Source organism: Schistocerca americana, chromosome 2 (genome assembly GCF_021461395.2).
Source record: "Schistocerca americana isolate TAMUIC-IGC-003095 chromosome 2, iqSchAmer2.1, whole genome shotgun sequence".
Lineage (NCBI taxonomy): Eukaryota > Metazoa > Arthropoda > Insecta > Orthoptera > Acrididae > Schistocerca > Schistocerca americana.
Genome location: NC_060120.1, coordinates 478,730,034 through 478,742,785, shown reverse-complemented (window position 1 = coordinate 478,742,785; position 12,752 = coordinate 478,730,034). Strand labels below are relative to the sequence as shown.

At 39.7% G+C, this 12,752-nt stretch overlaps 1 protein-coding gene across 3 annotated transcripts in view; it reads left to right on the top strand.

Moving 5' to 3' along the window:
* Positions 1 to 12,752, top strand: part of LOC124594930 (PAT complex subunit CCDC47) — a 78,297-nt gene that overhangs the window by 59,079 nt on the left and 6,466 nt on the right. For all 3 annotated transcript variants that reach the window (XM_047133430.1, XM_047133429.1, XM_047133428.1), the window contains exon 7: positions 5,252 to 5,442. In XM_047133430.1, coding sequence (XP_046989386.1) covers positions 5,252 to 5,442 — 191 coding nt within the window. The remainder of the gene's footprint in view (positions 1 to 5,251; positions 5,443 to 12,752) is intronic.

Below are 12,752 nucleotides of genomic sequence, written 5' to 3'. Positions count from 1 at the left end.
CATTCCACATTTTACACAGTGCAAAATGAAGTTATAAGATGTTCCAGGAGAAGGTGAAAATTTTGCAAGAAACAGACGATATATGTACTTAGGTAGAAAATACATCCCCTTAAGACTGCACGTCACAACTGACTACCACACTGCTCATGCTCCAATAGTGGTTCACAAGAGACTGACTGTATGTGTCCACAGCTAAATCAAATGCAATATTGTTTTCAAGACATAGAGTAAATCTGCCAGTGGTAATAGCACTAAGCCACTACCACTACCCTTCAAAGATGTCAGTTATCTGGGACTCTTTATCAGACATAAGTTAACCTCAGAGGTACACACAAAATACATTTCTAAGAAATGGGAGGTGGCTGTCAACAGAATTAGAGTTATGGCATGACTTGGGTAGGGCTTAAATGTCAGCACGGTGCTGACAACAGTACATCCAATTATGGTTGATGGGAGTGATGGTTATGTATCTGCAACTGACAATTACCTCAGCAGAATTAATAAATGCAAGTGTAAAGCAGTGAGAGCTTGTGTGGGAACAACACATGCCACCCCTACCAATGCAGCCTAAGTTGAAGCACATGAACCTCCGGTCCGTCTACTCCAGTGGCATCTCTGCATCCATTCCCCCCCCCCCCCCCCCCCCCCCCCCCTCTTAAAAGGAATCAACATGAATCCAGCAATATGGAAAAGATTGCCTCAGACCTAACCCTACAGTGCTTAACCGTGACATTCCTGGATAATTAGAATTCTTCCTCCTCAAGTCCAAGGGTATGTAGATACTCAGGAGATTGCAAGGAATGTCATTAGAGCAGATATCCTACATAGTTTTAGCATCCCACTCACATTGAAATACCGAGCGAGGTGGCGCAGTGGTTAGACACTGGACTCACATTCGGGAGGACGACGGTTCAATACCCCGTCCGGCCATCCTGATTTAGGTTTTCCGTGATTTCCCTAACTCCCTCCAGGCAAATGCCGGGATGGTTCCTTTCAAAGGGCACGGCCGACTTCCTTCCCCATCCTTCCCTAATCTGATGAGACCGATGACCTCGCTGTCTGGTCTCCTTCCCCCAACAAACCAACCAACCACATTGAAATTGTCTAAGGTGTACATAATAACTAGAGTTACCTATGACCATGAGGCTTACATTAACAATAAAACTTTGTTGCTGATTTTAAAACCCTATCTGGAGGCAATATGTACCTATACTGATGGCTCCAATACCAGTGACTGTGTTAGAAGTACGTACTGCATACCATGTTTGCAGAAGTCTGGGCTAATCAGATAACCAGCATAGGCAAGAACCATAACCGTGGAATTAGTTGCAGTACTAGAAGCATTTAATTTCTCCTAGCAGATGACAGCATCTCTGGATTTCCTACTTGACAACTCACTCAAAAATTTCAGCAGCTGTTTGACTTAAAACGTCATTTTATACAGGATTGTTGAAGTGATTGAATCCTTGTGTGAAGAAGGCTATTCTGTTCATTTCATTTGGGTAAAATCACACTGTGGTTCACTGACATTGAGCTTTTAACCATTTAGCCAAAGAAGCTGCTGTGACAGTGATTACCATCTGCACTGCAATCCCAGGTCTGTGTTACCAGTATGATGGCAACAGGAATGGGAGGAAACAACAAGATACAAAGATCAGAAGTATGCAGTTCGCCCATCGCTCCTCTATTCCACAAAATCTCATACATAATCATTGCTTAAACACCTTGTTCTCTAATATTCAGACTCAGATTGAACCAACAGATGTTTCTGTAAACATCTTCACAGGCTGCACAAGATAGAAACACATTTCTGCTCTTTTGGAGAAGAAGAGGACACAGATCACTTTTTCTGAGGTTGCCCCAGACGGCATGGAAGTATTACAGTCATTGAGCAATAACTTGTGAAGCTTTGTCATCTATTGTCAACCTGTATGACGCCTTTGTTAGCAATACAGAATCATAGACTTCATAATGTGACGTACAGATTCACCACTGCCACAGGTATCCACATCTAATACCAATATATGATTGATGCTGAAAAGCTCAAAAGTGGTCTATATCATTTGATTGTACACTGTTTATAGGGTATTGGTCTGTCTGTAACTACTTATGTTCTGTCTACAATATGTGCGCGCATGCAAAAAAACAAATATTATAACATCAGTTTTCTATCAATAGCTGTATATTTTATATAGTTTGTTTTCTATAGTATTATGGTGTAAGCTAAAGGCCAATAAATTAAAAAAAAAAGGTTTCTCAGAATCATGTGTAGCCTTCTGTTCTAAAAGGATCTTTCTGTTACTGATTTGAATATAGGAAATAAAAAATGGAAATGCAGTGTTTTAGTGATACAACTCACTAAAATGTTTCAACATATACTGTACATTATCCTTATAAATTCAAATTTTACACCCTAAATATCTTCTTGAACTGAATATATTGATGATGCCGCACCCAGTCCAGCTTCTGAAATGACTGGGGAAGTTTTTCATTTTAAGTGGACCTTAGAGGTTCATTTCAATCATCTAACTGTGGGAGTACAATTGAGTGATGATTATTCTTCACCATATGGTCGTGCAGGTTTTTGGAACATAGTAAAACACACTCAAACTCTTTCTCACTTCAGCGCTTCTCTCCATTCGTGTGATCACTCTCTTCAGAAATTGCGTTTTCGGCTGCTATTATTCAGAAGGATTCCGTCATCATCTTAGTTAGCTTTCTCACAGAATGAGACTCCTAAACTTTGATTACTTCCATGTCATTGCTTTCTGTAATAGCCACCCAATCCTTATTCCTCAATTCTTCAGAATTTGAGTTCAGGGCCTTACACTTTCTATTCATTGACATCTCTAATTCTACTGTTTGTGCCATTCCCATTCTTTTTTTCTGATTCATTGGCAGTGTAACTAATGTCCAGTTCATTTTCTGCAACTGATACAACATCAGACGACAGTTTTCAAAAGAAAACTTTTAATACATTTTGGAGTGATCATTGTCCCATTCATCCCTAATCATATTGATTGCCACCTTAATCTTTAACTGTGGCTGAATGTCTTGGTGGTAACCTCACCTCAAGCCACAGTCTGTTAACAAGCTTTGAAAATGTGCCAATAGCCCCTTGGTTCATAGGGTACAATTTGGAAGTAGTGTTAGAAGGCATTAAATAAAATTGATACTTTCATTCAACTCAATAATTGGAGACAGAAGGCTGGGAACATTACCAGTGAGGAGGACTATTTTGGAAAGTATTTTTTATTTCTTACACTATGCCTGAACTCATTATTCAGTTCTTTTTGAAAAAAAAGCACTTCAGTTTGAAGATGCCGTCCAACCTGTTCACCTCTGTGAACAGAAAACCTACTCTTACCAAATCACTTCATTGTCTTCTCTGACATGGGGTAAGTAAAAACAGATTTAGTTTACAACTCCCTAAAAGTGTTTCCTCTGAAATGAGAATGCATTGATTATTAGTGGCCATAAAACTGGGAGCAGATTCTTCAGCAATAAAAATGAATGGACACCTGGTCATTAGTTTCGAACCCTTTTTATCAAAGTTAAAAAATTGATTCTTTGTGTAATGTTTAGTCTCACTTGAATTATTATTATTTTTCTCAGAATTTATTTGTTTTAACTGTCTCCTGTTGTCACTTTTATATAATGGAAGCAAAATCAATGCTTCAAATGATCAAACCAATATAGTCTGGCAGAGAAACTTGGTGGATTGCCTGGTTTAATGAGATTAACCAGTATCAAGGGCCACGTTCATATGCATTAGATACAGAAATTTTGTTAAATATCATACAGCCATATTGATCGAAATATGCCTTACAACTCGTGTAGACAAACAATTTTATAGTGATACTAATGTACTGTACCGACCAGTAACTACATTGTTGTGTTTTTGTTTGGTAAATTTTTGGAATCTGTTCCTGTACACAGTAGTGTCCTACTGTTGTAAGACTCATTTCGAGGTGAAAAGTAATATGAGGGTATTCATTTGTGTACCATGAGCAGCTTTGTTTTTATATATGAATGTGACATTCTGTTAAAACACATTTGCACTAATCTTGCAAATATTCTCATTTCAATACATTTTGAAAGGTGATTTGGAAAACAAATCAAATCAATTATTCTGACACCACTGGGTTGTAAGGGTTTGTTACATGAAAACACTCAACAAACAATCCTCATCAACTTCTGGAAGCTAGTCAGTGGACTTTTAATTTTCACTGTATAAGATTGTGTTAAGCATTGCTTACAGGACATTACTCCACTTCTACAGATCTCACCAAATGGGACATTAAACCCTAACTTTCATTCTTTACTGGAAGCCATTAATGTTGATGTGCCCTTTTGTGTTTAGAACCCTCAGCAATACTATATAAAAAGAATAGATGCTACTCGCAACATAGATAGGCATTGAGTGGCAGGGAGGCACATTGAAAAAGAGTGCTAGATACTGGTAGCCATTCGACAAACTCTTTCATCAGACAGAGGCAAAACAAAACAAAACACACACACGCACACCTCACAGACACATGGCCACTGTTGTCCCTGGATGCTAAGATCTGAGTCAAGCATTAATGTCTCGAAACAGCAGTGTTTTGTATCCCGCCTGGAAGGTGGCGCGTGGGTAGGATCAGGAAAATGTAATACACGTCGGTACTGCAAGTGAGTAAAAGTGGTTTACTGGTGCAGGAATATTTACAGAGGCATACATAACTTAATTCATAGGTGCAAAGCAGAAGCAAAGTGTCCTGGCCATCTAGTCTTGATCCAAATGGGCAGAATCTGGAGCGGAGCTGTCCCGCTCCGGCTAGAGTGCACTGTCGTCGGTGTCTCATGCCGTGGCATTGTTGTTATCGATACCACACACACACACACACACAGAGAGAGAGAGAGAGAGAGAGAGAGAGAGAGTGTGTGTGTGTGTGTGTGTGTGTGTGTGTGTGTGTGTGTGTGGGCGCACGTGTGCGCGGTTTTTTGTTTTGTTTTGTTTTGCTTTGTCTGTCTGATGAAGGATTTAGTGTGCTAGCTAATTATATCTAGCAATCTTTTTTCAAAGTACCTGTCTGCCCCTCAACACCTCTATGTGGTGAGTAGCGTCTATCATTTTCAAGTTGTTGTCATTCCAGCTCGGATTTTCTGTTGTTTGGTTTATAATTGTATATTCATCTTGAGATAAGAACAATATTATCAAAATGAAAGGTGTTTGTGGTTAAATATATTTCTAATTTTTTGTCCATTTTAGAGTGTATACTGTCCAGAGAGGCGTTCAGTGGAGAAATACGGCTTGCCAGCCAGTTTTAATTTGCTATCTGAAATAGCTGAAGCATCTTCTGCTCTTTTGGATTCAAAAGTTGTAAACGTCATTAAAACTCACGCAGATATGATTGATTACATTCATTTTTCTGATCAATATTCAGGCCCAAAGCAGCCAGAGTAAGTACTGGAATTCATTTGATTTTCTTAAATGCCGCATAAGAAGGTCAAACATACAAAAATTTGTTAATGCATTCTTGCTGACTGTTGAGAATACTATTGTTGTTCTCACATAAATGATGTTTTCCATATAGTTCTTTTTTTTTTTTTTTCTTTACGTCTAGATCCACTTTTGATAAAGCTATGTTCAGAATTTCCCTGTTGATATAAGTAACTTGTAAGTGTTACAAAACTACTTTATATTTGTTCAGAAAATTCAAGGGATTCTGAATAATTTCTGATATATAGTAAATTATATAAGAGCAAGGAGAAAATTTCTCAGTGTGGCACAGTGATGATACTGATATCAGCATGTCTTCATGTGTTGTGCTGATAATGTTCAATGTAAGTGAATGTTTAATGTTAGTGAAGTGTAAGCTTCATTTGTGGAACAGTTTTGTTAGTAAGGTATTTTGAAGTAATTTTGTTGTTTTTGCTTTGTTCATATGAATAAAATGGAATACTACACCATTAATTTTCTTTGCATTGTTCATATTAACACTAACAGAAATTTATTCAAAATTGTTGTTGGTGTCTGTTTATTTGCAACCATTACGAAATGAGTGGCAGATTTAAAATATATATCATACTTGCCTTGAAGTGAGAGGCATAAAAGCTGTCCCACAAAGTGGATTCACAGATGAAAACACCAAGAAATTGCACAGTACGGTATTAGCCTCTAGCAGTTAAATGCGTATGAAATACAGTACAGCTTATATCAAAAGAAACAGATTAGTGTATTTTACATGATGAACTAACTGTCCCACCCGGCATTGCCCAGGCATTCATTTTAGTAATTTTCTATGAGGAACATTCAGTTTCTGTACACATAACACAGCTGTGTCTCGCATTTACAACATGTTTTTGTAAATGTCTGTGGCAATGCCTCTTCATAGCTCTGTAGATGGCTATTGTTTCTATATACAGCCATTTGAGTTTCACAGTTAGAAGCTGTCAGAAATGCTGCTAGGTGTCAGGGATTTCCTCAAGGTGACTTGGCTGTAGGAGTGTCTTAGTAGCAAAGAATGCATGATGTGGTATTTTTTTTCACACATCTCAGTGTTTATGACGTCATATCTCCTGAACTGTGTGTGGTTCCATGATATAATTTTGTTGGTGCATTGGGTGACATGTGTGGAGGCTGTCTACGAAATTGGTTGTGAATAGAATTCATAGCTCAGAAGTAATAAATTTAAACATCATGCATGATGTGGCAGTTTTTCACACATCTCATTGTTTATTACATTATATCTCTTGAAATATCATAGGTTGGTGGTTCTTGTCCCACAGCAATTGTTGCCTGACAGTAAGGGATATGTGCAGTTACTGTGAACATGATACAGATCTACAATCTATGCTAGAATGGGAGCAGTTAAAGCAGTGAGTGAAAGCTGGTGGTCCCCACAGGAAAGGTGACTCATCTGCTGCAAAAACTATAAGCAGTGTTTTCTGTGATGCATAAGGGATTTTTCTTTTTGATTACCTAGTAAAGGATAACAGAGCAGCTGGTAAATGTCATGGATGTCTTTTATACTAATATGTGAATAAATATGTGAGAAAATACCAGGACTTAAAAAGGAATGAAATCCACTTGCATCACTGAGTGAGGTGGCACAGTGGTTGGCACATTGGACTCTCTTTCGGGAGGACGGTGGCGTCTGGCCATTCTGACTTAGGTTGTTCATGATTTCCCTAAATTGCTTCAGGCAAATGCTGAAATGGTTGCTTCAAAAGGGCACAGCTGATATCCTTTCTCGTTCTTCCCTAATCCGAGCTTGCATTCCATCTCCAGTGACTTTGCTGTGATAAGATGTTAAGCATTAAACTACTACTACTCTTCCTCCTCATCTTCCGTCAGAATATTGCACCTAAACATGGGAAAACTGAAGTAAACATTATTGGGACAACCATGATATCCACCATACTGGGAATCTTTGTTTTCACTTCCTCTCATATTTATTGAAATTTTTGGGTGATAAATGGATTGAAGTTAATGAAGATGTGGCAAGAGTTAATAGATATTTTGCAGACTTTCCAGAATCACAGTCTAAGAATGGAAGCTACTGAGAGTAAAAACGCTGAACAGCGTGCTCTGTACTAAAGGAGATTGCATTGAAAAGTTAGTGCAGTAATTAACTAAAGATTTAAAAAAGCATTCTTTCACTTGCCAGACTGAGAAATTTCCCGAGCATTTATTTGTGGACCACATAAGTAGTCTTTTTCTGTTGTTTGTTTGATATGCGAAGAATTAGTGCATAATTATTTTAGAGCTACTTCTACGAGGGTCACTCCAAAAGAAATGCACACTATTTTTTTTAAATCCATCTTTTATTCTACATGTTTGAAAGTTTTACAGTGTGTAGATACATCCTTTAGGAACAATATTTTCATTTCTCCACATAATTTCCATCCCTCTCAACTGCCTTACGCCATCTTGGAACCAGCACCTGTATACCCGCACAGTAAAATTCTAGACCAACCTGTTGGAGCCACTGTTTGGCAGTGTGCACAAGGGAGTCATCAACTTCAAACCTTGTTTCACGAAGAGTCTTTCAGTTTCCCAAAGAGATGATAGTCATATGGAGCCAGGTCAGGACTGTAAGGCGGATGTTTCAGTGTTGTCCATCCGAGTTTTGTGATCACTTCCATGGTTTTTTGACTGACATGTGGCTGCGCATTGTCGTGCAACAGCAAAACATCCTTTTGCCAATGAGGTTGAACACGATTCAGTGGAGCTTGAAGTTTCTTCAGTGTCGTCACATATGCATCAGAATTTATGGTGGTTTCAGTTGGCATGATGTCCACAAGCAAGAGTCCTTCGGAATCGAAAAACACCGTAGCCATAACTTTTCCAGCAGAAGGTGTGGTTTTGAATTATTTTTTCTTGGGTGAATTTGCGTGATGCCACTCCATTGATTGCCTCTTCGTCTCTGGTGAAAAATGATGGAGCCATGTTTCATCACCTGTCACAATTCTTCCAAGAAATTCATCTCCACCATTCTCGTATTGTTCCAAAAGTTCGCTGCATACCGTTTTTCTTGTTTCTTTGTGAGCCACCGTCAACATCCTGGGAACCCATCTGGCACAAACCTTTTTTAACGCCAACACTTTCAGTATTCTGCAAACACTTCCTTCCCCTGTCCCGACATACCGTAACAATTCGTTCACTGTGATGCGTCTGTCAGCAGTCACATTGGAGTGTGTGCAGTATGAGGCCACCGCTGCAAGGACAATCCTCAATATTGCCGTGCCCGCTTTCATCACGTAACCTGCTTGCCCACCGACTAACTGTACTGGGATTGACAGAAGCATCTCCGTACACCTTTTTCAACCTCTTGTGGATGTTTCCCACTGTCTCTACAGGAATTCTATGACAGCATGTTGCTTCTGACGAACATCAAGTGTAGCAGCCATCTTGATGACATGCTGTGACGGCGCCACTCACGGGAACAGGTTGAACTAAGTTTGAAAACAAGTGGGAAGGCTGTATCTACACACTGTCAAACTTCCACAAATGCAGAATGAAAACTTTATTTTTATAAAAATAGTGTGCATTTCTTTTGGAGTGACCCTCATATGTGTGGACTTCTATGGAACATTTGCAATAATACAGACCTCAATGTAGTGGTATCATCAACAAATGTGACATGAAGAAGGTGGAATATTACTTGTTGACTAGGTTACAGATAATCATGATATAAGGGGCCAGTTTTATGACTGGTTTGATGCAACTCTACATGTTGGTCTATCTTGTGCGAGTCTCTTCATCTCCAAATAACTGCTTCAACCTACATCCATTTTAACCTGCTTACTGTATTCATCTCTTGGTCTCCCACTCACTTCCCTCGGCTACTAAACTGGTGATCCCTTGATGTCTCAGAATGTGTTCTATCAAGTGTTCCCTTCTTTTAGTCAAGTTGTGCCATAAATTTCTTTCCTCCCTAATTCCGATCTTCAGCATTCTTTCTTAGCACCACATTTCGAAAGCTTCTACTCTTTTGTTGTCTTATCTGAACCATTTATTGTCCACATTTCGCTTTATGACATTGCCTTAAAGTTCACCTCTATTGTATGGACCCTCTATATATTCCTTTTAGCTTTCCCTTCTGTGAAACTTCCTGGCAGATTAAAACTGTGTGCTCGATCGAGACTCGAACTCGGGCCCTTTGCCTTTCACGGGCAAGTGCTCTTGCCTGCGAAAGGCAAAGGTACCGAGTTCGAGTCTCGGTCGAGCACACAGTTTTAATCTGCCAGGAAGTTTCATATCAGCGCACACTCCGCTGCAGAGTAAAAATCTCATTCTGGAAACTTTCCCTTCTTTGCTTAGGACTGGTTTTCCATTGGAGCTCTTGATATTTATATAGCTGCTTCTCTTTTGTGCAAAGGCCTCTTTAATTTTTCTGTAGGTGGTATCTGTTGTTCCTGTAATGAAATGTGCTTACAAATTGTTTCATTTGTCCTCTAACCATTCCTGTTTAGCCATATTGCACTTCCTGTCACACTCATTTTTGAGACTTATATCCTCTTTCATATGTTTTATTTGCTGCATTTTTATATTTTCTCCTTTCATCAGTTACATTCACTATCTCCTATGTCATCCAAGGGTTACTACTAGACCTTGTCTTTTTACATATTTGATCCTCTGCTACATTCACTCTTCCATCTCTTAAAGCTAACCATTCATCTTCTGGTGTATTCCTTTCCCTTTTATAGTCAGTCGTTGCCTAATCCTCCCTCTGAAACCCTCAACAGTCTCTGGTTCTTTCAACTTATCCAGGTTCCATCTCCTTAATTTCCCACCTTTTTGTGGTTTGAAGTTTTAATCTATAATTCATAACCAATAAATTGGACAGATAGTCCTTATCTGGCCCCAGAAATGTCTTACAATTTAAAATCTGGTTCTGAAATCTTTGTCTTACCATTATATAAGCAATCTGAAGCCTTCGGGTGTGTCCAGGTCTCCTCCACACATCTAACCTTCTTTTATAATTCTTGAACCAAGTGTTAATGATGGTTAAATTATGTTCTGTGCAAAATTCTACCAAACAGCTTCTTACATTCCTTCCCACCAGTCCATATTGATCTACTGTTTTTCCTTCTCTTCATTTTCCTACTGTTGAATTCCAGCCCCCCATCACAATTACATTTTCATCTCCCTTAACTGTATGAATAATATCTTTTGTCTGGTCCTATATAAAACACGAAGCGTGTTTAAGGCTACCATCCAGCCGCCCCTTGTTGACCAGTCTGGTGTGGCAGTTGAAGATAGGAAAACAAAAGCTGAAGTTTTAAATTTAACGTTCAAAAAATCATTCACAGGGGAGAATCGTGCTACAAACAGACTGTCATTTGACCATAGGACAGACTGCCATATGGACGACATAGTAATAAGCATCCCTGGTATCGAGAAACAATTGAAAGCAAATAAATCACCAGGCATCAATGGAATCCCAATTCGGTTTTACAAAAAGTACCCTATGGCATTAGCCCCTTCTTTAGCTGCATTTATCATGAGTCTCTCGCCCACCACAAAGATACAAATGACTGGAAGAAAGTGCAGATGACTCCAGTGCATAAGAAGGGTAGAAGAACAGACCCGCACAATTACAGACCAATATCCCTAACTTTGGTTTAGTGCAGAATTCTTGAACATATTCTCAGTTTGAATATAATAAACTTTCTTGAGAGTGAGAAGCTTGTGTCCACAAATCAGCATGGTTTTACAAAGCATTGTTTGTGTGAAATTCAGCTTGCCCTTTTCTCACGTGATATACTGGAATCTATGGATGAAGGGCAACAGACAAATGCTACATTTCTATATTTCCGGAAGGCATTATACAGGGTTATTACAAATGATTGAAGCTATTTCACAGCTCTACAATAACTTTATTATTTGAGATATTTTCACAATGCTTTGCACACAAATACAAAAACTCAAAAAGTTTTTTTAGGCATTCACAAATGTTCGATATGTGCCCCTTTAGTGATTCGGCAGACATCAAGCCGATAATCAAGTTCCTCCCACACTCGGCGCAGCATGTCCCCATCGATGAGTTCGAAAGCATCGTTGATGCGAGCTCCGGCGCAGCATGTTCCCATCGATGAGTTCGAAAGCATCGTTGATGCGAGCTCGCAGTTCTGGCACGTTTCTTGGTAGAGGAGGTGTAAACACTGAATCTTTCACATAACCCCACAGAAAGAAATCGCATGGGGTTAAGTCGGGAGAGCATGGAGGCCATGACATGAATTGCTAATCATGATCTCCACCACGACCGATCCATCGGTTTTCCAATCTCCTGTTTAAGAAATGCCGAACATCATGATGGAAGTGCGGTGGAGCACCATCCTGTTGAAAGATGAAGTCGGCGCTGTCGGCCTCCAGTTGTGGCATGAGCCAATTTTCCAGCATGTCCAGATACACGTGTCCTGTAACGTTTTTTTCGCAGAAGAAAAAGGGGCCATAAACTTTAAACCGTGAGATTGCACAAAACACGTTAACTTTTGGTGAATTGTGAATTTCTGCACGAATGCGTGAGGATTCTCTACCGCGCAGATTCGCACATTGTGTCTGTTCACTTCACCATTAAGAAAAAATGTTGCTTCATCACTGAAAACAAGTTTCGCACTGAATGCATCCTCTTCCATGAGCTGTTGCAACCGCGCCGAAAATTCAAACCGTTTGACTTTGTCATCGGGTGTCAGGGCTTGTAGCAATTGTAAACGGTAAGGCTTCTGCTTTAGCCTTTTCCGTAAGATTTTCCAAACCGTCGGCTGTTGTACGTTTAGCTCCCTGCTTGCTTTATTTGTCTACTTCCGCGGGCTACACGTGAAACTTGCCCGCACGCGTTCAACCGTTTCTTCGCTCACTGCAGGCCGACCCGTTGATTTCCCCTTACAGAGGCATCCAGAAGCTTTAAACTGCGCATACCATCGCTGAATGGAGTTAGCAGTTGGTGGATCTTTGTTGAACTTCGTCCTGAAGTGTCGTTGCACTGTTATGACTGACTGACGTGAGTGCATTTCAAGCACGATATACGCTTTCTCGGCTCCTCTCGCCATTTTGTCTCACTGCGCTCTCGAGCGCTCTGGCGGCAGAAACATGAAGTGCGGCTTCAGCCGAACAAAACTTTATGAGTTTTTCCACGTATCTGTAGTGTGTCGTGACCATATGTCAATGAATGGAGCTACAGTGAATTTATGAAATTGATTCAATCATTTGTAATAGCCCTGTACATGGTGCCCCATTGCAGGCTGTTAATGAAGGTATGAGC